At 33.0% G+C, this 26,381-nt stretch overlaps 2 protein-coding genes and 1 pseudogene across 2 annotated transcripts; all 3 read left to right on the top strand.

Annotated features, from left to right (window-relative positions):
• The first annotated feature begins 957 nt into the window (after positions 1 to 957).
• On the top strand, positions 958 to 11,728 carry LOC132747729 (uncharacterized). Its single transcript, XM_060737224.1, has 7 exons — positions 958 to 1,771; positions 2,797 to 2,921; positions 3,494 to 3,666; positions 4,138 to 4,269; positions 4,885 to 5,088; positions 6,921 to 7,040; positions 11,449 to 11,728. The coding sequence occupies exons 1-7, from the start codon at positions 1,528 to 1,530 to the stop codon at positions 11,726 to 11,728; spliced, it is 1,278 nt and encodes a 425-aa protein (XP_060593207.1). The 5' UTR covers positions 958 to 1,527.
• An 85-nt stretch (positions 11,729 to 11,813) lies between these two features.
• On the top strand, positions 11,814 to 17,935 carry LOC132747730 (glutamate receptor ionotropic, NMDA 3A-like; annotated as a pseudogene).
• A 3,898-nt stretch (positions 17,936 to 21,833) lies between these two features.
• Positions 21,834 to 25,139, top strand: LOC132747728 (transmembrane protein 59-like). The gene is made up of 3 exons (XM_060737223.1): positions 21,834 to 22,007; positions 24,133 to 24,232; positions 24,994 to 25,139. Exons 1-3 carry the CDS (start codon positions 21,867 to 21,869, stop codon positions 25,104 to 25,106), a joined length of 354 nt encoding a protein of 117 aa, XP_060593206.1. The 5' UTR covers positions 21,834 to 21,866; the 3' UTR covers positions 25,107 to 25,139.
• Positions 25,140 to 26,381: the final 1,242 nt, after the last annotated feature.

Below are 26,381 nucleotides of genomic sequence, written 5' to 3'. Positions count from 1 at the left end.
GTATTGTAATCTATAGACTGGAAGCAAATGTAAACACCGGGGGAGAAAATGAAACACTCAAACACGCATAAAGATAAGATTATGATTATATGAACTTGTTTATCCCGGTAGTGAAGACGAAATCCTGAAATATAAATCTCAACAATGGCAACAATAGTGATAAAGTTGTTTTTGTTATGATTTACTGGCACTGTTGTTCAGCTGTTGTTTTATTGTTGTGTTCATTTCTATCTTTTCAAAATATTACGATTTTCTACATGTTTAGAAATTATGGATTTTGATTTATCTATTTTGACCAAAATCACGGACTTAAATTTACCCGAGAGCTAGATATTCTCGTCTGTTACGAGCAACCTGTGTTTCATTCTTTTTCTTACATATTACATATTTCGAAAAGAAATTATGAAATCTAATATTTTCTGTTAGTTTATACTTGTTTTTCTTAAAATAAATAAACGTCCGTGCTAAAATAAAATACCTCTCCGACAACAACCTTTACAATTTCAAATTAAAAAAAAAATTTGCTTTTGCATAAAACAATGTGTGAACATGACTATCGTTTCAGTAAAAAATATGATAGCTGAAGAACAAAGCATGTAGAAATATATATGCCAATACATTATGCACGAAAAAATAATATTAACATCAATTACTTTATAAATAATTAAATGAAAGTTTAGAACTGAATCTTTTTTTTTTCATCATCTCTGTTGGACAACTATTTTGTTACAGTTCTCCAAAGTCTACAATGATTTGTTTTTGTCCGCTTGGTGATTGCACTGCTATACCCAGGAGTACACTATCACCGAGAATAATAGAACTATAACGATCAACTGTAGTGTCATTTTAGAATAATTAAAAGTCTCGATATTTTCCTCTACGATTTAATGATAATCATTGGGCTCACCTGTAGAGAACTATTCTCATACTGTACAAGCACTCATTGATTACGCCTCGGAACACCTCGGACAACAAAATTTTCTACCGGTGCAATAGAGTGTAATGTTATTGAGATGATTCCATTTTGTAATAACGATCAGTGTCCATGTGTCATGTTCGGGGGAATAAAATGGGTTTTAACGTATTTTATATAATTCTACATCTTACAAGTCTTTTTGGAAATCATTATGTAATATGAAATATATTTGTGTTCAATATAAGCTGTCGCTCTTATTTTCATAGTAAACTGAAGAAGGATAACGTGCCGGAAACAAAATTGTTTGGAAAGGTAAACAGCATTAATGTGGATCGTTAAAAGTGCTATGTTTAGTAAAAGTTATCGGTAATTTGTACTTTTCAGTGCTTGAAATAAATACATACATTTGCTTGAAAGTTTATCGAAGCATGATAGTTTTGTCATTTACAACGTTGAATAAAAATGTAATGTCTAAATGTAACTAGTTTCTGCTTCATAGACAATGTATGTAATTTTAAAAATGTACAAGATAAACTAGAGGTACATAGAATACATTGATGGTATATCTATCAAGTTCTAATGTTGGATTATGTTATTTATGACGTCTAAACATGGCACTATTGAACCAAATTTTCATGACGTCAGTTATTTCTTTACTGGCATTTGACGCCTCAACAACACATTTGTCTATGGTCTTTTTGTGTGATTCTAATTTGCACGATATTTGCGAGGACGCGATCAACAACATCAAGGAGTTACCTATAGAAGTTGAAGATGTGCATATTGAATTGGTTGGAATTGTTATACGTAGCTCTGGAGACTTTATCCAAGATGTTCGCTCTTTAAACAATGCAGGTAAGAATACATGTTAAAGGCACATTGCCTTCGATAAAAGGTAAAAAAAAGAGTTTTCTGACGTTAAAATAATGGCTTAAGAGCATGTAAGAAGCTTATCACATGAAGAATGTAGCGCAGAATATGAAACTTTTTGTCATAAAATAAGCAAAATGTAAACAATGTAGTACTTCAATACAAAACATGTCACTATATATATCACTATAATTGTTCTAACTTCAAAAAATCAACAGAAAAATAATGGTCGAGGTATTTGGCCAATAAATAAAATTTTGGAAAATTTAACAGAATACAAAAAAAAAATGATATGCTTTTGATAGATAAAATAAAACCATTTTGGGGGCATAGTGGGCTTTTAATGAAAATGTAAAAACAAACCAAAACCAACCAATATTTGATTCCACTCGAGGTCACGAAAGCTAATTGAAAATGTGACGCTCATTAATTCAAAAGTGACATTGTCGGGTCTTTCTAGATCTTAAGATAAAGCTTATGAATGTATATAGATGTATCATAATCTAATAAATCTATAAATTATTCACAAGTGAATTGAAATACAAGATCGATTAAAATTATGATAGCTGATGGCTATTCTGAGAAATTAATATGTCGGACTATTTTCAATATTTGAATAAGAAACGGCCGTGTATGGTATAGAGTAGATAATGATATTCATCAATATAGAGACAATGATAATCCTGTAACTTTTGACCTCACAGTTAAATATTCAATAATTTCTGACAAATGTTTCAAGTGCTCATCCAATACATAATCTGCTAATGGTTAATGATTTGACCCCATTAACCTGTAGCAAGAAGAGTACATTTATTGCAATCGGAAAAAATATATTCATTATAGTCCTTATAGTTAAAATTCTCGGTTTAGTATACATGTCTAAAATAAAGAAATATTTAAAATGAAATGAATAAATAAATAAAAATTGAAAAAAAATATTTGTAGGTAGCTATAAATCTTTAATGGCTTAGAAATTTATATGTTATAATACTTATAAAATTATCTTGCAGACTCTGAAAACATCATTTTGTTCATTGGTATTGGAAATGATCACGTGGTTAATGCAGTCTCGTGCATCTCGCGTGCTGTTGGCGTTCCTGCTTTTGTTTATTCAACGTTGAGCCACAGGATCAATGTGAGTTGCACAAATTTCTAAGCATAATCAATATATATATATATATTCAAAGCGGGTTGGTCTACAATGGGCAGATTTTGCATGAGAATTTCAAAATTTTGGTAAAAACAATCTTTTGGATATTATCATTGATCATTTCCTAGAAAAAATGTTGATACATTTCTAAGTGAATTAGAATAAGTATTAATATGATTAATGATAATTTTTTGTTCAAGAACAATTTATTACCTGCTTTACATGTATAAATCACATCATATTCAAAACTTACCAACAAAATCAGTATATAATTCTTTTATTTAATATTGTCACAAATTATACTTAATACTACAAACATAATTCGTATGGTGTAACAGACCTTTCATTATGGATCAACACTTAGAGAAAGATACGAATATAGCTCTTACTACTTTTTGATAAATTTATTTGCTTTTTCAGTTGGATAACGTTTCCAGTCTTAAATTAATACTAATACATTGTACCTTAATTAATGTTTTTGGCATGCATTTACAAACCTGGACAGCAGATGTTAAATACTTGCACAGGATTAACGTTTTTCCTAATTTCTATATTAGATGTTTGAACAGGACGTGATTTCTATCCATCCGGACCGGGAAGGTCTAGCACAGGCTATCATCACGATTATCGGTAAACAATTGGTTAGGAATGCGTTTGTTATTTGCCAAGATACGCTCCAGTTTGACGGATTCATGGAGGTCTTTCATAGGAATAACATGCAATATAACAGGTTGAAATTTATCGTAATGTTATTTCAAAATCTTATGACCAACACAGCTTCGTGCCTTCATTGGCCATTTGTCCTAAAACAGGCACAATTAAACAAGGGAACCAGTTTCTATTTCTAATCTACGTGAATCTCATCATGGCTGGATCTGAAGCTGTTACATTTTTGACAGAACCATATTGTCCATCTTTATTTATTATATTTAACTAGCCTTAACTATTTATGAACTGCTCTAATTATTGATTATTTATCTAGTTTTTTTCCTTGCATAATAAATGTCTCAAACCCATGACACCTTCGTTCAGATTCGAAGTTTTTGTCGACAGAACGTATTTATACTGTAATGATACACTTAAAAACACCTTTGGAAATGCTTACTGTATAATTTTGGTAAAAAATAATCAAAATAAATGAACGATATGAATATTTCATTAATATGCGTATTCATATGCGTGTCTATTTTCTAATTAGCAGAAGTAACGAAAGTCTCGAATCAACAATATCAGTTTCTGATAGTGACCTTGACCTCCGAACTTTGTTACTGAATGTCCATGACAACGGATTTCGTTTGCTGATAGTACATAGTTCTCCACAACTATTTGAAAGGTAGGGAAATATGGCTATTTCAGCTATCAGTTTTCATCTGCGGCGTATGGTATTTTGTTAAAAATCTTCGGAATCATTTGTAACGGTATCTAATTGGGGATTTTATTTCAAATCTTATTTTACGAGCGTAATTAGAGAATTTGACATTATCTAATTGCCTTGAAACCTCTGACGATCAATACTAACTATTATAATTCACGACAATTTGCTATGACAAGGGAAATCAAGAAATTAAACGAATTTGAATAATATTCATGTACGTGTTTTAACAATTTTACATTAGTCTGCACTTTGACTTCCGGTGTCTCATCTCGAACAGGTTATCCACCCGCACAATTTATATTCAATTTCCGGAAATTGTTTTTCAGTTACGGGGAAAGAATAAGACATTTGCATATCAGCATGACTGTATATTTACCTTAAATGAGCTATTGCCTCGTATAATGAAGTAATTAATGAAACTATCTCAACGGTGACTTTAATCTGAACATCTTTCATTGATAGTTTCAATACCTGGACATCTAGTTGAACCTCTCGGTTGTATTGATGATACCATATGCAATATTCCATTACTTAATCATCCTGTATAACTAACTTGTAAAACTTTCTTTGCAGATTAATCAAAATAGCCACTAACATGCTATATTTCAATACTGGATATGCATGGATAATCACAGAAGAGGCAATGCCAAATGTTCCCATGTCAACCAATGTTACCATGACAACGGGTGATGAAATGCCTAAAGGTTTGCTGGCTGTTGACGGATATGAGGAGGATAATTATATGACTTTGTTGAACGATGTTGTCAAAATAGCGAGGTTAGTTTAGTCAAAATAGCGAGGTTAGTTTAGTCAAAATAGGGAGGTTAGTTTAGTCAAAATAACGAGGTTAGTTTAGTCAAAATAACGAGGTTAGTTTAGTCAAAATAACGTGGTTAGTTTAGTCAAAATAACGAGGTTAGTTTAGTCAAAATAGCGAGGTTAGTTTGGTCAAAATAGCGAGGTTAGAGTACTATCTAGTGTTACACATATCAGACTAAAGATAACTAACATGTTTTAAAACATTATGAAAGTCTTAAGATTAAGTTACATCCAGTATTTTTAACTGTCAATACATACTTGAATTTCTCCGACTACATGAATTATTGTCATTACTTTTTACTCATTAAAAAAACTATTAAATATGGATTTCAGAGAGGATTTCTTTTTATACATATGCATGTTTATATAATTACATTCATAACATATTGAATACAGGCCCTTGTTAGCAAAAGATCGGATTATTGCTACTGTCATGGCGTAGTTGCTGTTGCCGTTGCAGATGGCGTTGATCATGATTTTTTCTTCTTTTTTTCTGTCTCAATCTTTCATACTATGGCACAAGAACCCTTCAATCTCTGCATAAACTATAAAAACTTTGCTGTTTATTCATTGTTTTCATTCATACTTTGGAGGAAAATAAAACGCTAATGACAAAACACATGTTGAATAATAGAAGTATGCCTTGATCTGTAAATTACCATAACTGTCAAGGTCAAATATGATAACAGTTAAAACTGTTAAAAAAGATGTTTCTTTGAATTCCTTCACTACAATGTTCTTCCTCGATAAATTACCTTTGGAAAAAGTCGAACATTTTCCCCGATCGCCAGTGGCTCTCTTGTTTGAATACATAATTATTTGTTCTTAATTTTCTTAATAATCAAATTATATATTTCTACCTAAACGAGAATACTGAAGCAAGTAGCATGTGATGAGAGTATGCCAACAGTAAAACCTTGGCTTACTTTGAAGACCTAGATGGTTTTTTAGACATATGTGGTTAATATCAAGTGAAAAGTCGAGGACATGTACATTTAGTTTAATTTATTCAAATTTATTCTAGTTCGAGTGTGTTGGAAGCTATAAGCTTATGTATAAAAATCTCTCAAATCCGTTCCTGGAACCAACCAGTTCTAAGCAATGAAAGGTGTAAAGTTTCTTGCTCATGGAAAAGACGGCTGCTTGCCCATGATAGGGTTTGAATCCACGCGGTCAGCAATCCTTATATTGTAGTTACACGTACAAAGACAAATTCCAATGTTTTCTGAAAGTTTGAGTAATTACATTAAATTTTAATATAAAAAACTATATGTTTTGTTGTTTTTTTTAAATTATTTTATGAACTATCAGACATACTATAAAAAGGATAAAAATTACCATGTACAGATAAACAATGTTTATTTTAAAGAAATTGCAAGAACTGAATACGATTGTGTGAGAAGTTGTCGCCGTATGTGTCACATAAAATTGAATTGAATTGAATTGTGTCACATACATAAAGGCTATTGAACGTGTGTCAGTATAATACTAAATTTATTGAACGAGTTGAATCAAATGAGCCGCGTCACGACAAAACCAACATAGTGCGTTTGCGACCAGCATGGATCCAGACCAGCATGCGCATCCGCCCAGTCTGATCAGGACCCATGCTGTTCGCTATCAGTTTCTCCACTTGTAATAGAGTTGGTAAGCGAACAGCATGGATCCTGATCAGACTGCGCGGATGCGCAGGCTGGTCTGGATCCATGCTGGTCGCAAACGCACTATGTTGGTTTTGTCGTGACACGGCTCAAATCATATTGTAGGTATGGTTTATGTATTATTTTCAGATCTGAAATATTGCTGCTTCTTAAGAAGGCGTATAAGTATAACCTTACCAGTAGATACATGGCTGAAAACTTCCGAGTAGTTCTAGCAGGCAGGCAAGATGTTTACCAATCATTTTTCAGGTACATGTAATTGTATCATAATATATGGATGTTTTGTTATAGTCTAAGAACCTGTTTAATAGTATTTTTATTATTACCTTGGCCAGAAGTGTAACTCAAAAAAGTACATTCGAAATGTTTAAAGATGTGTGTATAATTTGTTCATTTTTTTCAACAAAACATTTTCATCGTTTTAAACAAACTTGTTTTATTCTTTATCACACGCCTCAACTTTATTGCAAAGATTTAAATTATTTGCGTGCGCGCGCGTGTTTTTTTTTTTTTTTTTTTTAATTTTTCGTCTTTCTATTTAATTTCCTCTTTTGGGGGGATACAATATTGCAATACTGAGACATTTACAAAAAGTCAATTAAGGATTACGGACCCTAGTGAACATGCATTCAAGACGACATATTGAAATGTAATCAAATAATGACATCACATTGAAAACACCTTACATGATAAAAAAAATATACAACAAATAAGAATCCGAAAACACCAAAACAAAGCGAGAGTTGTTTCAGGGTATCATACTATTTAACATAAGCCGATATTAAACGATTAATTACGGTCCGTTATGTCACTATATTGTAAAACAATATGTTGATGTATATGATTAACGATTAAACTAAATACATTTGTAATGATATCGATATTTCAACACCCCTTAACTGATCAATTTTCCATTTCCAGAACCTTCATTTATTTCCGATATTACTGTCAAGATTTGTCATTAATTAAATGCACTCAATATTGTGGTCTAATTGAAAACACTATTATATCTTGTAATTGACTATTTACCGTGATGTAATGCTAGGAAAATAAAAGCTTTATCTGAATGTTGCATTTGTCATTCAAATAACTCAGAATCAAGCTTGATGGGTAAAAAGATCCAAGTAGCTCGGATTTGCAGACGACAAAAATCAATGTGTGGGCTTGATTACAAAAATAATGTCATAAAACAACTGTCACTTCTGCAAATAACAACAGAAATAAAATTGACATCGGGATTTTTATATAAACAGTGAGCATATGGGTCCCAAGTACATCAAAACAAGTTAAAAGTATAGCTTGACAATTACAATTCTTATATCTGATTGCAATTGACCCGATTACCCGCTACGCTAAATTCATATAAATTTTCTGACGACACCGATTTAAAATGTTTAATTAACGTATTTAGGATGTAATGTCTTGATGGGAAACTTACAGGGATTCACCTTTACTCTGCTGGATCCGAAATCGAGCCAGTTCAAATGCATGCATACATTGACAAAAATCTAAATTTAATCCCTGTGAGGTCGGGCTTTAAATGCGTCCTTATGCTTCTGCAGATGTTAATTTATGTAAACAAAATAGGCATTAACCCTTTACTTTAAATAAAATGTTTAACCCAATACTTCATGAGCATTTTGTGAAAAATGGCTGTTTTCATTGAAAAGTCTCCCGTTACAAGTTCAAACTGCTATAATACTATAAAAACTGCTTCAACACTAATCAAACTTGGCACAAATGTTGACTGGACCATTGCCCTTGCAACAACATGCTCAGGCTTAAATTTTCTGTTACCATGGCAACGAGGGGACATCTCAAAATTGCCAAAAATCACTATTTTGCGTTGATTTTTTCCATCAAAATTGATTTCAAAGTGCTGCAACTTCTCAATGGATTGAGATAGAGTCAAATGCTTTTCAGCGTTGGTTACGCGTTACCATATGATCAATCTGGGGTCATTTACAGCCTCTCACAAGTCCAAAATTTTCTTGGCGATGAGGGGGACTCCGCCCCCCCCCTTCAAACCCCCCAAACAGAAGGGGGCACATCCCCCTTCTGGCAACCCCCTGATGTATCTTTTGGTTGGGGGGCCGCGCCGAAAAAGAGGTCACTTTTTTAACAACATTTCTCAAACAAAAACAAGTGTTTGGGGCCTAAATAAGGCATTTTTTCATCATTTGAGACAACAAAAAGGGGGGGGGGGGGGAAAAAGGCGTTAAAAGGCGTGTATATGAAGTAAAGGGTTAAGAGAAAATGATGAAAATACTTAAAATTACCCTAAATCGTGTTTTTTCATGTTTAAACATGGCCTGTCATATAAATTTGAAGAAAAATTGTTGTTTTGTAGATTTTTTATTTGTTTCATTAACCCATTACTTCATGAGCATTTTGTGAAAAATGGCTGTTTTCATTGAAAAATCTCCCGTTACAAGTTCAAACTGCTATAATACTATAAAAACTGCTTCAACACTAATCAAACTTGGCACAAATGTTGACTGGACCATTGCCCTTGCAACAACATGCTCAGGCTTAAATTTTCTGTTACCATGGCAACGAGGGGACATCTCAAAATTGCCAAAAATCACTATTTTGCGTTGATTTTTTCCATCAAAATTGATTTCAAAGTGCTGCAACTCATCAATGGATTGAGATAGAGTCAAATGCTTTTCAGCGTTGGTTACGCGTTACCATATGATCAATCTGGGGTCATTTACAGCCTCTCACAAGTCCAAAAGTTTCTTGGCGATGAGGGGGACTCCGCCCCCCTTCAAATCCCCCAAACAGAAGGGGGCACATCCCCCTTCTGGCAACCCCCTGATGTATCTTTTGGTTGGGGGGCCGCGCCGAAAAAGAGGTCACTTTTTTTAACAACATTTCTCAAACAAAAACAAGTGTTTGGGGCCTAAATAAGGCATTTTTTCATCATTTGAGACAACAAAAAGGGGGGGGGGGGGAAAAAGGCGTTAAAAGGCGTGTATATGAAGTAATGGGTTAACAGAAAATGATGAAAATACTTAAAATTACCCTAAATCGTGTTTTTTTCATGTTTAAACATGGCCTGTCATATAAATTTGAAGAAAAATTGTTGTTTTGTAGATTTTTTATTTTTTTCATTAACAGAAAATGATGAAAATACTTGAAATTACCCTAAATCGTGTTTTTTCATGTTTAAACATGGCCTGTCATTTAAATTTGAAGAAAAATTGTTGTTTTGTAGATTTTTTTATTTTTTTCATTAACCCATTACTTCATGAGCATTTTGTGAAAAATGGCTGTTTTCATTGAAAAGTCTCCCGTTACAAGTTCAAACTGCTATAATACTATAAAAATTGCTTCAACACTAATCAAACTTGGCACAAATGTTGACTGGACCATTGCCCTTGCAACAACATGCTCAGGCTTAAATTTTCTGTTACCATGGCAACGAGGGGACATCTCAAAATTGCCAAAAATCACTATTTTGCGTTGATTTTTTCCATCAAAATTGATTTCAAAGTGCTGCAACTTCTCAATGGATTGAGATAGAGTCAAATGCTTTTCAGCGTTGGTTACGCGTTACCATATGATCAATCTGGGGTCATTTACAGCCTCTCACAAGTCCAAAATTTTCTTGGCGATGAGGGGGACTCCGCCCCCCCCTTCAAACCCCCCAAACAGAAGGGGGCACATCCCCCTTCTGGCAACCCCCTGATGTATCTTTTGGTTGGGGGCCCGCGCCGAAAAAGAGGTCACTTTTTTTAACAACATTTCTCAAACAAAAACAAGTGTTTGGGGCCTAAATAAGGCATTTTTTCATCATTTGAGACAACAAAAAGGGGGGGTGGGTGAAAAAGGCGTTAAAAGGCGTGTATATGAAGTAATTACTTTTCAAGTACACTTACAAACTTCCTGAGTTATTACTCTTGGTTCATTTTTGTTACAGTTAGATTTAGTAAAAAAAAATGTTCGGCGTAATAAACATAACACATAGGTTTGTGAGTAACAGTATAAACATCACCCCTTGTAAAAATACTGTTACCCTCGGCTTACTCCTTGGGGTGATATTTTTACTGTGACCAACAAACCTTTGTATTTTTAGCTCGACTATTCGCAGAATAATCGAGCTAATGCAGTCACCCATTTGTCGGCGTCGGCGTCCCTGTGGTAAAGTTTTTGCCTTTAAGCTGGTATCTCCGTAAAACTACTGAAAGGAATGGATTGAAACTTCACACACTTGTTCTCTGTTATTATCTTACATGATAAGTACAGGTCCTATAACTCTGATTTGCTTTTTTGCATAATGATGCCCCTTTTTCGACTTAGAAATTCCTAACCTGCTATCTCCATAACTCCTGAAGGGAATGGATTGAAACTTCACACACTTGTTCTCTGTGATTATCTAACATGATTGGCACAAGTCACATAAGTGTGATTTTTTTGCATAATTATGCCCCTTTTTGGGCTTAGAAATTCTTGGTCAAGTTTTTGCTTGTAAGCTGGTATCTCCATAACTACTGAAAGGTTTGTGCCTTTTTTTGAACAATTTTATGCATTCATAATAATAAATCAGTGATTAACTCGATAAAACATCTTAATAACAAGCCTTTGTACCTTTTCGGACAATTTTATGTATTCATATAGGTAAGCATAATTATTATACCAATTTGCATTTCAGGGGTTTGCAATCAAATAATTTACTTTTTGGTGATGATGGAAGACGCAAAAATATGCAATATCGTCTGCTTAATTATATCGAAGAAAATAAAGGGAACAAGTCATTCTGGTGGACAGTTGGTTACATTAGAGGAAACGACCTGGACCTTAACACACTGTCGTTTGGCCAGGACAGTCAATCTTTGTACCAATACATAACGTTCGAGCATTCTATTCTGTTGTTACCAAGACCCGCCGCGCCCTTTTTGTACATTATTAGAGGGCCAACAGAAATCACGTGACCAGTGTGCGGCTGATACAGAATGTCTGAAAGTGTTCACAAACGACCCTGTTAAAATAAACTATATCATCGAAAGTTTTCGAACCATGAAAATTCCGAAAGGGAATGATTATAAATACGAGATATATTGTTGTGAAGGTTTTGTTGTTGATATTATTCACGCTCTGTCTTTGGAAATGGAATTTTGAATTTTCTTATTTATTTCCAAGATGACCAAAATTATGGAAGTAATGAAAATGGGGGTGTGGACCGAATGGTAGGGCGGACGTCATAAGTGGAGCAGCCGACATAATGGCGGGAGCAAGTAAGCATAACGTCTCAGAGAATGGAAGTTATTTCCTTTACCGAGGCTTATTATTATCTCCTCGTTTAGTATGGTGTCTGGAAAAAATTACCGCTTCACAACATTGTTGGCGTTCATGAACCCTTTCCATCCGTACGTCCTGGATGATGCTTTTTGTATCAGCTACATCCGTTGGTGTTATCACCTCGCTATTTGAATGGAACAGTCCATTTGGATTGAATCCGTGGGGCAAAAGGAGAAAAAAAAGAATTACACGTACGCTTGGTTCAGCAATAACGATGGTATATTCTCTTTGGTTTGGTCATACCGTAAAAACAAAATCTCCAAAGAGTTGGCCAAGCAAGTTTTTACAGAACTGTTGGGCGTGTTTATCAATATTTGTCCTTGCAGCCTATACCGCAAATCTTGCTGCCTTTCTCGCCGGAAGTGCACGCCAGGATACAACATACAACGTTCTTGACTCTCAGGTACATATTGACCGTAGCTTTCAGTCTTATTGCAAGTTCACGTACAAAAATTCAGATTTACTTTAAACAAAAACGCAGCATTAAAATTTCTTGAACTAAATAACATATGACTAGAACAGTGATTTGAACACCAATATGCTTTACCCAACTGAAAGGAACATCCATACGTTGCTCCAAGTGACCTCTCAGTATCTGTTTTACATGAACGTTTACAAATAAAACATCAGTGTAATAATATTGTTAATTGCATTCGTATTTCAATTAAAAATATATTAAAGTAACAAGTTAAACTTCGTCAGTTAAAACAGTCCCGATTAAAAACATGTTTCAGTTATACTCAAAGAGGATTGGGGTGTTCCAAACGAGTGCAGCGGAGGAGTATATCCGAACTATTAATCCTATCTTGCAGAGCAGATTCAAGAACAACTACCTCACATCAGTTGAAGACGCTTTTTACAAACTCAGGTTCTTATGTTCCCCTCTCTTTAATTAGTTTTAGCATAAATATGTATATCCATGTTAGATATGAACCAAAAGTCGCCCGGTTAGCTCTGAGTGTTGGGCAGTGAATCGGATTCCCGGACGGTGCATGTCACTTTCCTTATGATTGATCATGAAATCCCTTCTATGGTTATTCGCACTTTACCTCTGCATTGGCATGTACAGAAGTTATCAGTTCTTTGCGAAAGTGAAAACAAGAAATTTACGGGGGAAAAACTCCCTTGACGCCTGGCCAGGAACGATCGTGGGGCATACTTTTGGGGTGGTTCACTTTTTGAAATTTCGGCATTTTTTGGTTAAACACCAACACCCCCCAGATATAAAACCAGGGAATTTTTTTCATTTAGAATCCTAATAAACGTGGAACTCAATGGGCCAAAAAAGGTTTTTCGTTCGAAACCTGAAATAAATGACAAGAATGTCTGTACTAAAAAAAACCAAATTTAAAAAGCGGGTTTTTAAATCATTTATTTTAAAATAAACAACAAAAAATAAAGCACACAAAAAATACAAACCTAATAAAAATATTATAGAACTTATTTTAACTCCAACTTTATTTTAATCTTTAAAAACGTATCGAAAAATCGTTGCAAGAGAAATGTTATAGCCTTCAGACATGTAGTTGGCTTCAAGTTCAGAATATCTAACCAAAAAATGCATGTTTCTTTTCAGGAATGACAAGTTGGACTTATATATTGACGATACTCCACTTTTAGAATACGCCTTATCGAAATATGATGATAACTGTTCCATCAAATTTGCATCGCATTACTTTGGAGAAAATGCCTACGCTTTTGGTGTAAAAGGGTCTATGGTTAAAGGTTTAACATGATTATGATGAAAAAACAAAAAATTTTTGATCTTTTTAATTTAAAATTTTACCCTTTAAACGGGAAATGTTTAAAAGTTTTTAAATTTTTCAAATTTTAAAAATGGATTTTTTTAAAATTTTTCATTTTTTAGATTTATACTTACCTATTTTTGAAAACAAAACATGTTTATTTTAAGATTAAAAAACAAATGTCTTACGCGAGGTTACAAACATTCTGGACTGCGTTTTTCATAGAAAGTCCTAAGTCTGAAAGCGGTCTTAAGACCAAAACTGAGACAATTTTGAGTTTCAAAGAAAATGTTCTAACTTATGACTCCTGTATTTGACTCTTAATTTCTGAATAACAATGTTGATGGGCATTTACACATTGCGAATAAAAGGGTCTGTCATTGTATTTCTTTACTTTTTTAGGTATAATCTACAGTATTTGAATGGAGATAAAAATGTTTATTAAAACGATCTTAAGTAAGCCTAAAATTGGTTATATGTCCTTAGAAGACTTAGAATACATTTAGGACTTTCTATGAAACGCAGTCCTGGAAAGTTGAAATCCATCGAAAGCGGTGGCTACGATAACACAGATCAACGAAACAGCAACTTTCACAGCACACATAAATCAGCTTGTAAACGCCAACAAAAAGTCAATTTCATGCATTGTTTTGTATTCTGAACAAAGTTTCATAGTAATTTCAATGACAAAATATATCTAAAATACATATAGAAGAAACATGTTTATATTCTTTTAAACATACGGGAATATTTTGTTCTTTCAGCATAAGCTCGACCCTATCGTGTTGAACTTTGTTGAGCTTGGGTATGTTGAAAATTTGAAGTGGAGATACATGGGAAAGAATAGACAATGTTCTAACTCAATCACAAACACAAACATCGATGACATGCAGTTTGATCTAGGTCATACTGGTGGGCTCTTTGTCATGCTGTTGGTTGCAGTCGGTTTGTCAATAATTCTTCTGGTTTTTGAGCATATAACCTACTTCGTTATTCTACCGAGGTTAAAGAAGAAACCACAAGATAGTATTTGGAAGAAAAGAAATATGGAATACTTTAGTCAGGTACATGACCTAGTCCATACATATAATGATAGATAATGGACTTTCCGAGAATCGAGTTTGATTATACTGAATAAATATTTGCATTTTCTATCTGGCAATCGTCAATTTATATATTGCAATTTAGTAATCATGGAAAAATTGTGATCAATTTCATGATAGTCCTTTTGTAACCTGATAAAGGTGGGCAATACATCGAGAGACTGAAATGGAAAACAATTTCCCTGCTCTGTCCATTCATCAATAAAATTTGCATTAGAAAGATCACTGAAATTAAAATGCAAATGTAATATCAAACCTAAAGCATGATATTCGTTGCCATAGCAATTATATAGTTTTTTATATTAATCGTGCATTTATGATTGCATGAAATTAAAATGGATGAATAGAGTTCAGTGATGTTGACATGTGCTGTCCGATGAGAATAGGAAAAAACTGAATGATAATGTATTATTTATAACTTGAATTGTTAAATGTCGTTTACCAGTCACTAATTTCTGTTACAGAGACTTTATAAATCAATCAACAGTGAAAAGGTAGAGCCACCTGCTAAAGCCTTTCTTTCTAAAGTCAAAAGGAGGAAATTTGAAATACAAAACAGATTAAAACAGGTAATTATCAAACTGATTAATGAAAATGCAATAACATTCATATATTTTAACTGTTTTACAGATAAATTCCAATAAAGAAAATGAAAACGGAAATTAACAATTCTTTTACTTATGTTAATTTACATATATTTTTTTTATGATCAAAGTATAATATTGACTGTCATGTACATGTATTACCATTGGGAGAAAGCTGAAATTACACACTCTGTATGATTGCTAGAATAGAACAATGAATTATAAAAGCTATTTTTGCCAGAGAGACACATTACACTTAATATTCTTTGTATTTCAGGCAAGAAGTGTCCCCGCAGATTTGTCATCATATGAATATAGAAACCGGCGAATAAACCATATCTTAGATGTCGCGTAAGTAGTTCCGCATTCATCATATTGATGATTGTTCTTCTAATCTGCAATTCTCTATTGTGCCAGAAAGCATTTCATAAGGACCTACGTATTAACCTCTGGTAAACTTTATGTCATCAAAATTGAAGATACTAGATTTTAGGACAAGTGTTTCAGCTTTCAGTGATAATAGAAAATATAGCAGAATCCATGGCATATTTTAAAATCCTAAACTCTAAACTATAAATGAGCCGCGTCATGACAAAACCAACATAATGGGTTTGCCCAGACAAGCCTGCGCATCCGCGCAGTCTGATCAGGATCCATGCTGTTCGCTTACAGACCCTATAACAAGTAAAGAACTGATAGCGAACAGCATGGATCCTAATCAGACTGCGCGGATGCGTAGGCTTGTCTGGATCCATGTTGGTCGCAAACCCATTATGTTGGTTTTGTCGTGGCGCGGCTCAAATGCTGAAGAAATAAAATTGGGTGTAATCATATGGTAAAATAGCTGCGGACAGATTCGAAAGTCTAGCCGACAATTGAATCAGGACACCGAATATCGTGATCGGACCTTCAGATATACTGACTCCGAATATCATCCTTTAATAGACATTTATAAATCATTAATTATTCTTTGCATAAAATATATCAGTTATGCATTTTATAAATTGATATGCACGAATTCATGTTTCATTTAATTTATAAAATTTCCATTAAATGGTTTACATTTATAAAATAAGAATGGGATTCGGCATGTAAGTAATGTATTGTTGCGGACCGTATTTATAACGAAACTGCAACAGAGCTAAATATGTGATGTTGAACACTGCAAGCAAAGTAGAGAATTAATCTGTAATAAAGTGTTACAAAAACACTATATTCACTTCAATGAATAAGAAGACAGGGCAATCAATTTCAATTAAACAAATTTCTGTTTAATTATTAACAATCGATGTTTGTTTTTAAGGTATAAAAGTTTCTACGAGATGCAACATGATGACACCAAGCCGCCTGATATCTTCACGATTTCTGGCTCAATAAATGATGAAATTGCTGAGATATTGTCGGAAATTGACCCCATGGAGTTTTCCATGCATAGAGACTCTCTAATTTCTTTAGACATATTATCTAATTCTTGCTTTGACAATCCAGTATTCGAGCCTGACGACATAGACATTGCTTTGGAAAATCAAGGTATGTCTAACAATAGTGACAGATGCAGCATTCAGATGGAAGACGGTGTAAGTGGTGGACAAGCTATTGTTTCAAATGGATTTGTTTCCCCGAGAAACAGACAAATGGTAGGAAATTCTCGAAATCAAAGTGAAAGTGAACGGCGAAACTCTAATCCCAGTTCTTGGCGGAAGGATAAACGGTACGAGACGTGGCCATCACCAAAAACGCGTAAAAGAAGTCTTAAAAGATCACAAAATAACAACGCTAAGTCATTCTCAAATGCAGATACGGTTAATATACTTCAAGCTGATAGAATAGTGAACGAAATACCTGTGAAAAAGTGCCGAACGTGTTCCTCGTCTTCCTTAGATGGTTTAACAGACAGAAATAAAAGAATGAACTTAAACATAAAAGATAATAGACTTAAATCAAATATACGAAGTCATGCAATGGCTGCGACAGACAGACGTCGATCAATGGCGTTTGATCAGGGTGCAGTGGAAGCTTTATCTAAAGAAGATTTGCTCGTACTGTGGAAAAGATCTGAAATTGATCTTCAAACACGTCTCAATAGAATGCTACATCAAAACAGTCATCTGCGGCGGCTGGTCCAATTAGCAGAAGACTATCAACGAAGAAGTTTCCATAGGAGGACAAGACAAGAAAAAGACGCTAGGATAAGGAAAGTATCAAATGGATATGTAAGACAAATGAATGAAAACCCAATGCAACAATCACATAATATAACCAGTCATCTTACTAAAGTTAGTGTTGTTATCGAAGATGCTGACGATGGAGGAGAAAACAAACAACAGTTTAACACAAGAGAAAATAATTCCCAGTATGAAGTAAAATTTCAATTTAGAAGATTTAAAAGTCCCGACAAAAAAAAGTGATGCAAAAATTTGGTAGAGATTTTAAAAAGAAAAATTGAAAAAGAACATAAAAATGAAAAAAAATTTAAGGATGAGAAAAAAAACAAAAATCAAAAGATTTCAAACGAAAGAAAATAAAATTAATGAACTCAAAAACAATCACTGAGGGAATTTTTGGTACAGACGGTACAGACCAAAAAAAGATACGACTAAATTTTATTATAAAAACAGGGTCTAAAATGTAATCACAATTTTACAAAAAAAACTTTACCATCCCTTTATATGTATGGGAAAATTTAATTGCGTTTTTTAGGGATTGAGAAAAAAGTTCCCAGTGAGTAGCATCGTCGGAAACCCACGGTTGATTAATTGTCTAGAAGCAAGGTTATGTCAATGGTACATGTTGGTCCAATGAAAGATGTTGTGATAATTATAGCCATATACATATCATTCTACTAATTGGGCTGTCAGTGGTTTTACAGCTATTGCATGGAACAATCTACGACCCTGTTTTCTCTTAACCTGTTTTTAACGGGAAAAGTTTTAGTATTAATCATGCTGGTGATGTATTTTTAATTCAGCAAATGTTAACCAAACTTTCTACAAAAAAAGCCACATTAAGGAAAATTGTCATAATATGTGGAGGAAACAATATTCAATAACATTGATATTTAATCATCTATGCCAGTTTAATATTTGCAAGTTTGTATAATTGAATTATCAACCTTGTTTTATTTATTGACCGCATGCGTTTGCATCCTTTTATTTACACTATTTTATAATATGACATTATTGTTGCTAACCACTCTCTTTAATAAAATTATTTTATATCATCTGTGTTTATATTGTCAAAAAGGACGACAATCAGGTTTTAAAAATATATGTTATCGCTGCATTACCATATACACCATGGGACATTTCTAGTTAAAATGACAAATATACCATATTGAATATCTCAGACTAAAATGAATACACGTACAAGCAAAATGTCAGAAACAAGCAGAATCATCCGGGGCAATTAAAAAAAATAATTAAGGAAAAAAATCATCATGATCGACAATTCAAAGGAACTCCACTGAGGTCCAAAACCCTAAAAACACAAAATATAAATTTCTTACATAGATCAGCTTGAGAATTAAAACAGAAAAGTATGCAAAAGATAATGTAGAAATATACTCAGAATAAATTAAAAATCGTATTTTTGTCTTATTCTTAGCTCAATTTGAGTGAAAGGGTCGCAACACTTTTCAGTTCTGGGTCATTTCTTACAATGAAAATAGTCAGTCTATAAAAAAGAATTGAGCGAATGATCTGAAATTTTGCACAAAAGTTTCAGACTTGCGTCAAATGGAATATTAATCTCAATAAATTATTTTCAGTAATATCATGTTTGAGTCCCTTTGATCTTACACTGGCTTCGCATTATTGAAATTTGATATTTTACTCAAGTAAGTACTGAGATCAATATCCCCGAATGATTATAATAAAACTAACATTTATAACCCTTTAAGATTATAAGTTTAACTCGGCTTTTTAACATTGCCATCGCTCAGCATTTAGACAAATTCTGGTGAACGAGGTACAACTTTTTTTGTTATAAACAGATCACACATCAAAGTCATGATGGACCTTCTTCTTCTAGTTTAAGCTTAATGAGGGTCCATCCGCCCGCGAGGGCACAAAATGCAGCTTGCGCTGTCGAGTATGGACCCCGGACAAGACACCAGTCATGTCCTTAAAGAGTTAATTTTGGAGCACAAAATGGTGATAATTTACCTCCATGCAATTTCCACGGAGTATTAGCCAAAGATATGAATTTTGAACCAAAAGTAGGTCCCTGTACGGCGGCCAATGAGAACCTAAATGTACAGTCACCTGTGACAATAGGAAAGGTGTATAGCCCTGAAAAGGGCTGTTGGTGCCAGCTATAGGCCTGCCTTACAAGCCGTCTATCTGTACTAGGGGCTCACGCACCCTAGTACACCATCCTCGTCGTCTCAGCCTACTTTGTAGTGCCACTCCATTCGGCATTAGTCAGGACATCGGCAGCTGGTCCGCAGAAGTGACGAAGTAGGATTCCGTAGTTAACGCCCACGGTTGAAGGCTACGTTAAAGTTGTCTACCAGCCAAGTTGTAAATCTTCTGCCGATGCCCTGTGCCTTCTCAGCGACGTGCACGTTCCGAGGGGAAGTGATGTGGTCATGATGGACCTCAGCATCTCATTGCTTTTACACTTCGAAAATGGTATGTTATATCCGCCACTTATTGTATGATTATTGCAAAACTAAATCCATGCTTTCACAGAATTAAACAGTTCAACAATTTTTATTTATTTTTGTTAGCCAGAGCCGATATGAACATAATATAACCGTAACTTATTGTAAATACATGCATGTATCTTAAATAAAAATTAGAGCTTAAGCTAGACTGTATGCATGTATGTTATAACATGCCATCATTTAAATACAAACCCACTTATCAAAATTGCTAAATGATTGTTTTCGAATTTGAATAAAATGTATGCCATGAAACCCCGCTCTAATTTACCGCCTAATACAGCCTAATACCACGTGACCGTTATGCACAGATGACTCGCGCATTAAATTTTGTAATTCCCGCCATGTTAAGACATACTATAACGTGCGGAACTTTCGATGTCTGCCCATCTTTGATTCTGTCAAACACTGGTCAAAGACTACGTGCGCTTCAGCCACTAAGAACATTAATAGAGAAAATGCAGAAACCTATGAATAGGGAAAAAATATTGTAAAAAAAGTAATGCGTTAACGAGTGTTGAAAATTAGATTCTAATTCAGTTTGATAGGTTTGAATTGAACAAATTAAATGTGGACGTGGTAGTGAAAGTAGTCTTTTGGAAAAAATAGAACCTAAAGAAGTCATCTGAGATTATGATTGTGAATTTTCAGTTTCAATCATGACTAAATGAACCACCGACCTAACTAACTATATGAATTCATGTCATATGATAAAAAAAACTAGAATATTGCATCAAAGGTTCGACGTAACATGTACAGGATAATTTCACATTTATAGTCATCATATTGCGGTTTAACTTTTCACAATTTTAGTGAATTAATAATATTTGAATCGATAAGTATGTCATAAAAAACAAAACGCAACGATTAATATTGATAAAAGCTGCATTCATAAACTTTAACAATGCAAGTCAGCAAAGCTATACAGTATCAATGATATACTATATTTCACTTTTAAAATCCAGTGTTTTATCAATTAAGTTAGAAAAAAAAACAACAAGATTTATTTTAGCTCGACTTTGAAGTAACCATTTAGTTACATTAATTATCTCTATGTTGAAGGTTTTTTAGCAATCTGGTACGCTTCCAGGAACTTTGGACTGACTGACTGTTTGTTTGTTTGCTTCATCCCAACAGTATTTCAGTCATATAGGCGGGTAGTTTCCTAACCATCGTTTCTGGAGAGTTACACCTTCCTCCGTGCTAAACTACCAAAGCATCTCCCGGGGATCGAAACCACGCCAGAGAGGTAACTGGATTAGAAGTCATCGACTCTAACCCCATGCCCACGGAGGAGGTGACTGACTGACTGACTGACTCTGAATGAATGAATGAATGAATGAATGAATGAATGAATGAATGAATGAATTAATTAATTAATTAATTAATTAATTAATTAATTAATTAATTAATTAATTAATGAATGAATGAATGAATGAATTAATGAATTAATGAATTAATTAATTAATTAATTAATTAATTAATTAATTAATTAATTAATGAATGAATTAATTAATTAATTAATTAATATGTGTTCCTCTGTACACCCATGGAGTTAAATATAAGACTGTTTATATATCTGTGCCTGTGGTACACCTGACGTATGTCGACAACAATTTCATAACTTTTCTATTCGGTATTAGCTTTGTAGTCATGTGACCGTACAACACATCAAAATGGCGACGAAACAAGTGGTTGGATATTTTCTTTTAATTTTCGTTCATTTTGCAAGAGCGAGTCAGCTAGGCTTCCCAGATGATGCATCATCATGCAAAGAAGTTTGCAAAAATGCTTATTCACCGCATACATATGAAAAGGTGAGTTATTTGTTCGATAAATGTTCCATTTGTTAAATTTTGTCTAAAATAAACAACAAAAGAAATCGATAAACAAATGGGCTTTATTTACGTTTGATAGAAACAAACAAATAGGAGCTGTTCTCTGTTATTTATGCGTTATAACGTCAATTTATAGGTTGAAAAAAGTCTATATATAGATGAAATGTGAATTTTGCGTGTTTACTTTTTTTTATTATAAATATTCATTATCAGGTTTGACCTGATTAACTTTTTCATATTTATAATTGTTAAGTGTGTGTTTCTGATTATTGGCAACTACGTTTTGTTGACTTAAACTGTAGACATGCACTTTAAGTCACTTAAGAATGCTAAATGAAACTTAAATTTGCTACAGTACAGGTAGGTTCTTCTCCAAACTCAGGGTTTTCATTAATAACGGAACGGATGAATAGTATGCTCACTTGTTCTAAATCCATAACAACATTGTAAAACAATTATTTCCCATTACTGGCTGATGTTTCAAAAATGTCTGTCATTAGGAAGGATTGTCATCGTTTTTATATATATCGTCGGTCATGTGCTTTGACGCTCATCTATTATAACGCCTGATTTTTGTTTTGACCTAAGAATTGGTGAAAACGACCTCATATGATGTCATAATTTGCTGACTGCATTCACGAATTCGAAAACTTAGCTAAACGCCGTTTTCCGGTACTTTCTGTACATAGGGCTGGGGAATTCACCTAATGGAGTGTAATAGCGAACTCAATGTTTTCGGCCTCTTTTTAAATTAAATTGAAATAAAACAGTTATTAATTTATAAGAAAATAATTAAATATCATCGTATGAATAATTTCATACAAAAAATAAAGTAAATACACAAGTTAACCTTATTTATTATGGAAGATTCCACTACGTCTGTTTGAATTTTATTGATTTTCATTATAAACAATTTATTTTTTTGAATAATTTGCAATTAAACGAATATTGATAATTTTCAAAAACATAAATTTTTTTCACCTTAAACGGTTAAATAATGATAGAAAAATAGAAATATCTTGTAACTGTGTTATGTACTTCATTTGGTGTAATTCCCCAGAGCTAAAACAGTAACATACCGGAAAACAGTGTTTAGCTATGTTTTCGAAAAGGTCAATTGCAAGCATGTATTTACAACATATAACTAAAACATTTGGAAAGACAGACATTTCACTTAAAATACTTCACCTTTATCAAATGTTCTGTATTTTTTCATATTTTTACTAATGCAAAATCAATCAATGTTTATGCAAGCCTTAATTTTGCAAATACAGCCTTTGAAAAATCTTGACCTGCCCTTTTCTGTTTCTGTCCTGTTCTCCATTTTAAAATGTCTAATGAGTGCCATGTGACCAAAACTTTGCAAAGTGCACTTAATATTCACTACAGCTTATATTGTTTGAAAATGTTAATTGGTTTTTAATTGATACTGAGTAAAATTCATAATGGATTAATTATTGTATATAAAGTTTAAAAAAGAAAGAAAAAAATCATTTCTTAAATCAACATATACATATATTTACAACATCTTTCATTTTAGATATTATTTTCAGCTCTGTAAGCCAAAAACAGATGCTATTCATCAAGATTATTGGTAAATACATTCAAGGTGAAAGACACAATTCCACTGCCAGGGTGTATGGCTTTCCTAAATAATGGATAGTTTTATATGAAATAAAATATAATTTTAAGTTTTTACAACGTTGTTACTTTCCTGGCTTTAGACTACACATGTATATTTAAAAGGAACCCAAATAGAAATAATTGAATAAATACATAGTATTAGATTTCTATTCCTATCGGTGAAATTTTCAGTGTCATCTCTAATTGTGAGCTGCCATTTTTAACTCAATGATAATCGGCAGGAAATTCCGATAACAGAACAATCACAACTTTTTCGTTAGAGAAATATCATTGAGGTATTGGATTGAAAAACAGAAGCAGTGCCTGAAATACGGAACGACACCTTTTAATAAAACGAAAAATAAAAAATGAGCATTTTTTTACCTGACTTCCCCATTCATAGGCTTTGTCTACATGTACTTTCATATTAAAGATAAATATATGTTCATGTTAGTAAGATATAGTTATTGTATTTATACAGAGTACAAGTGAGGAATCATGTGACCGTGGTTGTAGATGGTTTTCAATGATGGAATTCCTCTGTGATGATGTCAACAAAACAATCAAAGTTTGTCAATCATGTATGTAAAATTTAAGTCTTATTATTTATTTTATATTTATTATTTAAGAGTAATATGCAGATGATTAAGTAATTTAAATATTTTTATATTTATCATTCTAAAGCTTAGGAATCAGTTTGTCCTTCATGTAAGGGCAGTCATGAACAGGACACTTTCATCACACTTTAGCTGTCTTATTACTTAAGCATGTGATGTGCCCAGGTAAGGCAGACCTGTATGTTTGTCCATTTATAATCAGCTTTTGCATTAATCAACATCAAATTTTGAAATCTCTTGACCATTTTGATTTGAAACTTCAGAATATTGAATGTTCTTGTTGAGAATATTTACAAAAACAGCAAAAAAAATTGTATTGGTCTCAGTGTGTCCATTTGACCCTTAAAATGACCTTTCAAATTACTTAAAGGCCTGATTTGACCTTCAAGATTTTAACTGGAGAATCAAATTTCATGAAACTCATGGGGATTTATTTTACCTTGTAATTGGCAAACCTTAGTCCACATTAGTCAAAATGACCTCAGTATTTCATGACTAGTGAAACCCGGGTTTGTTAACTAAAATGACTGCCAAAAGTTTAAAGAAAGGAAAAGAAGATTCATAAACTTTTTGTGATGGTATTAGGTAAGGCCTAAAAATGTTTACTTAAGAGCATGACGATGTTACTCTAACAACACAATTTTTTAGACCTAATTGGCCCCATTCTTTGCCTAGAAATAAATTTACTGTGTGTTGTGATATGTGTGATATGTATTCTTTTACAGCTTGTAAAGATGCCTTCTCAGATAATGATGATTTTGAAGCATGCAAACTGGGATGTATCAGTCAAAAACCATTTAGCTTGGATTCCATTCTTAAGGTAATTGTCTTATTTTAAGTATTATATTTAGTTAACTGTTTTCATCTCTATAGGTACATGTATAATAGTAGTATTAATGGCCTTGCAAGTTTATGAAAAGGTTAACATTAAACTTCAAACATATTTGACTATTCAATGTACATTGTAAATGTTATTTGGCTTTGAAAATTCAGGAAATTTGATCTTGTTCATTGTCAGAGGGAAAATTTGTTGGTCTATTGTTTATTATTTTTGCACATTTATATCTTGTGGGCAACTCAAATTTTAGAGTGAGGATTTGTTGGAGTTTAATAATTTCCCTAGTGCAATCTGTCTTCAAGTTTCCATATCTGACATAAATTGTTCTATACCAGTCACTGGCAGGTACTAAAAAAGGAAAATTGATTCATGTTAGTACAAATGCCATGAACATTCAACTAACTCTTACCTGCGAAAATAACCTAAATTAAATGTCCATCTTTCTATCTAGACAAAACTATTGATAATTTTCAAGAAAATTTTCCAAGGATGTACTGACTGAATAGTGAACAGTTTAGACCATGATCAGATGTCACATATGTGAAGGCCGATCTTGGTCTGTACTGGTAGCATAGACACATTTACAGTAGTATCAGTTGCTACTCACTGTCAGACCAAGGATTGAATAATCTAACAGTCTATCAGTTTGTACAAGACTGTGATATTGTTACTAAGACCAAACAATCAAAAGATGCATGTTAAACAACATGAATTGAATTGTCTACTGTAATAAGGAACAATAATAAAGCTTTCGAAACAAACAATGTAAAGATTTATTGTTCAGTGAGATGAAGTGTTTACACAGAAATGAACATTGATAACAATAAAATGATGGTTTTACATGTGTAATAACCTTACAACATATACAACTTTACAAGAATTATATAGTATTTAGAATATAAAAGTATAATAATGGCAGTTTGTTTATTATTCCTTGACATTGATGAGTCATATAAGAAAAATGAAGCTGTTGTAGGATTGTCGTTTATGTGATATAAAGAAAAAACATTGTGTGAAATGTATTTTTGTAGATTTTATAATAAACAATGTGAAGCCATGTAAGACAGGTATTTTTATTGATTTGTACATCGTAGTTGGTAACATATGTGTATTGATCAACAAAGAAAGTACATATCATATGTACATGGTATATATTTTTATGTAAACACAATCTGTTTACTGCTGATATTTAGATATCAATTAGCAGAAAAAGTATGATTTTGTTAAGAAAATTTATGGTATATTAAATGAAATAAATATCTTGTTAATTTGTAT

Source organism: Ruditapes philippinarum, unplaced genomic scaffold, assembly GCF_026571515.1.
Source record: "Ruditapes philippinarum isolate M1 unplaced genomic scaffold, ASM2657151v2 ctg9420_1_1_1_1, whole genome shotgun sequence".
Lineage (NCBI taxonomy): Eukaryota > Metazoa > Mollusca > Bivalvia > Venerida > Veneridae > Ruditapes > Ruditapes philippinarum.
The sequence above is the reverse complement of the archived record's forward strand: the minus strand, read 5'-3'. Positions and strand labels throughout refer to the sequence as shown.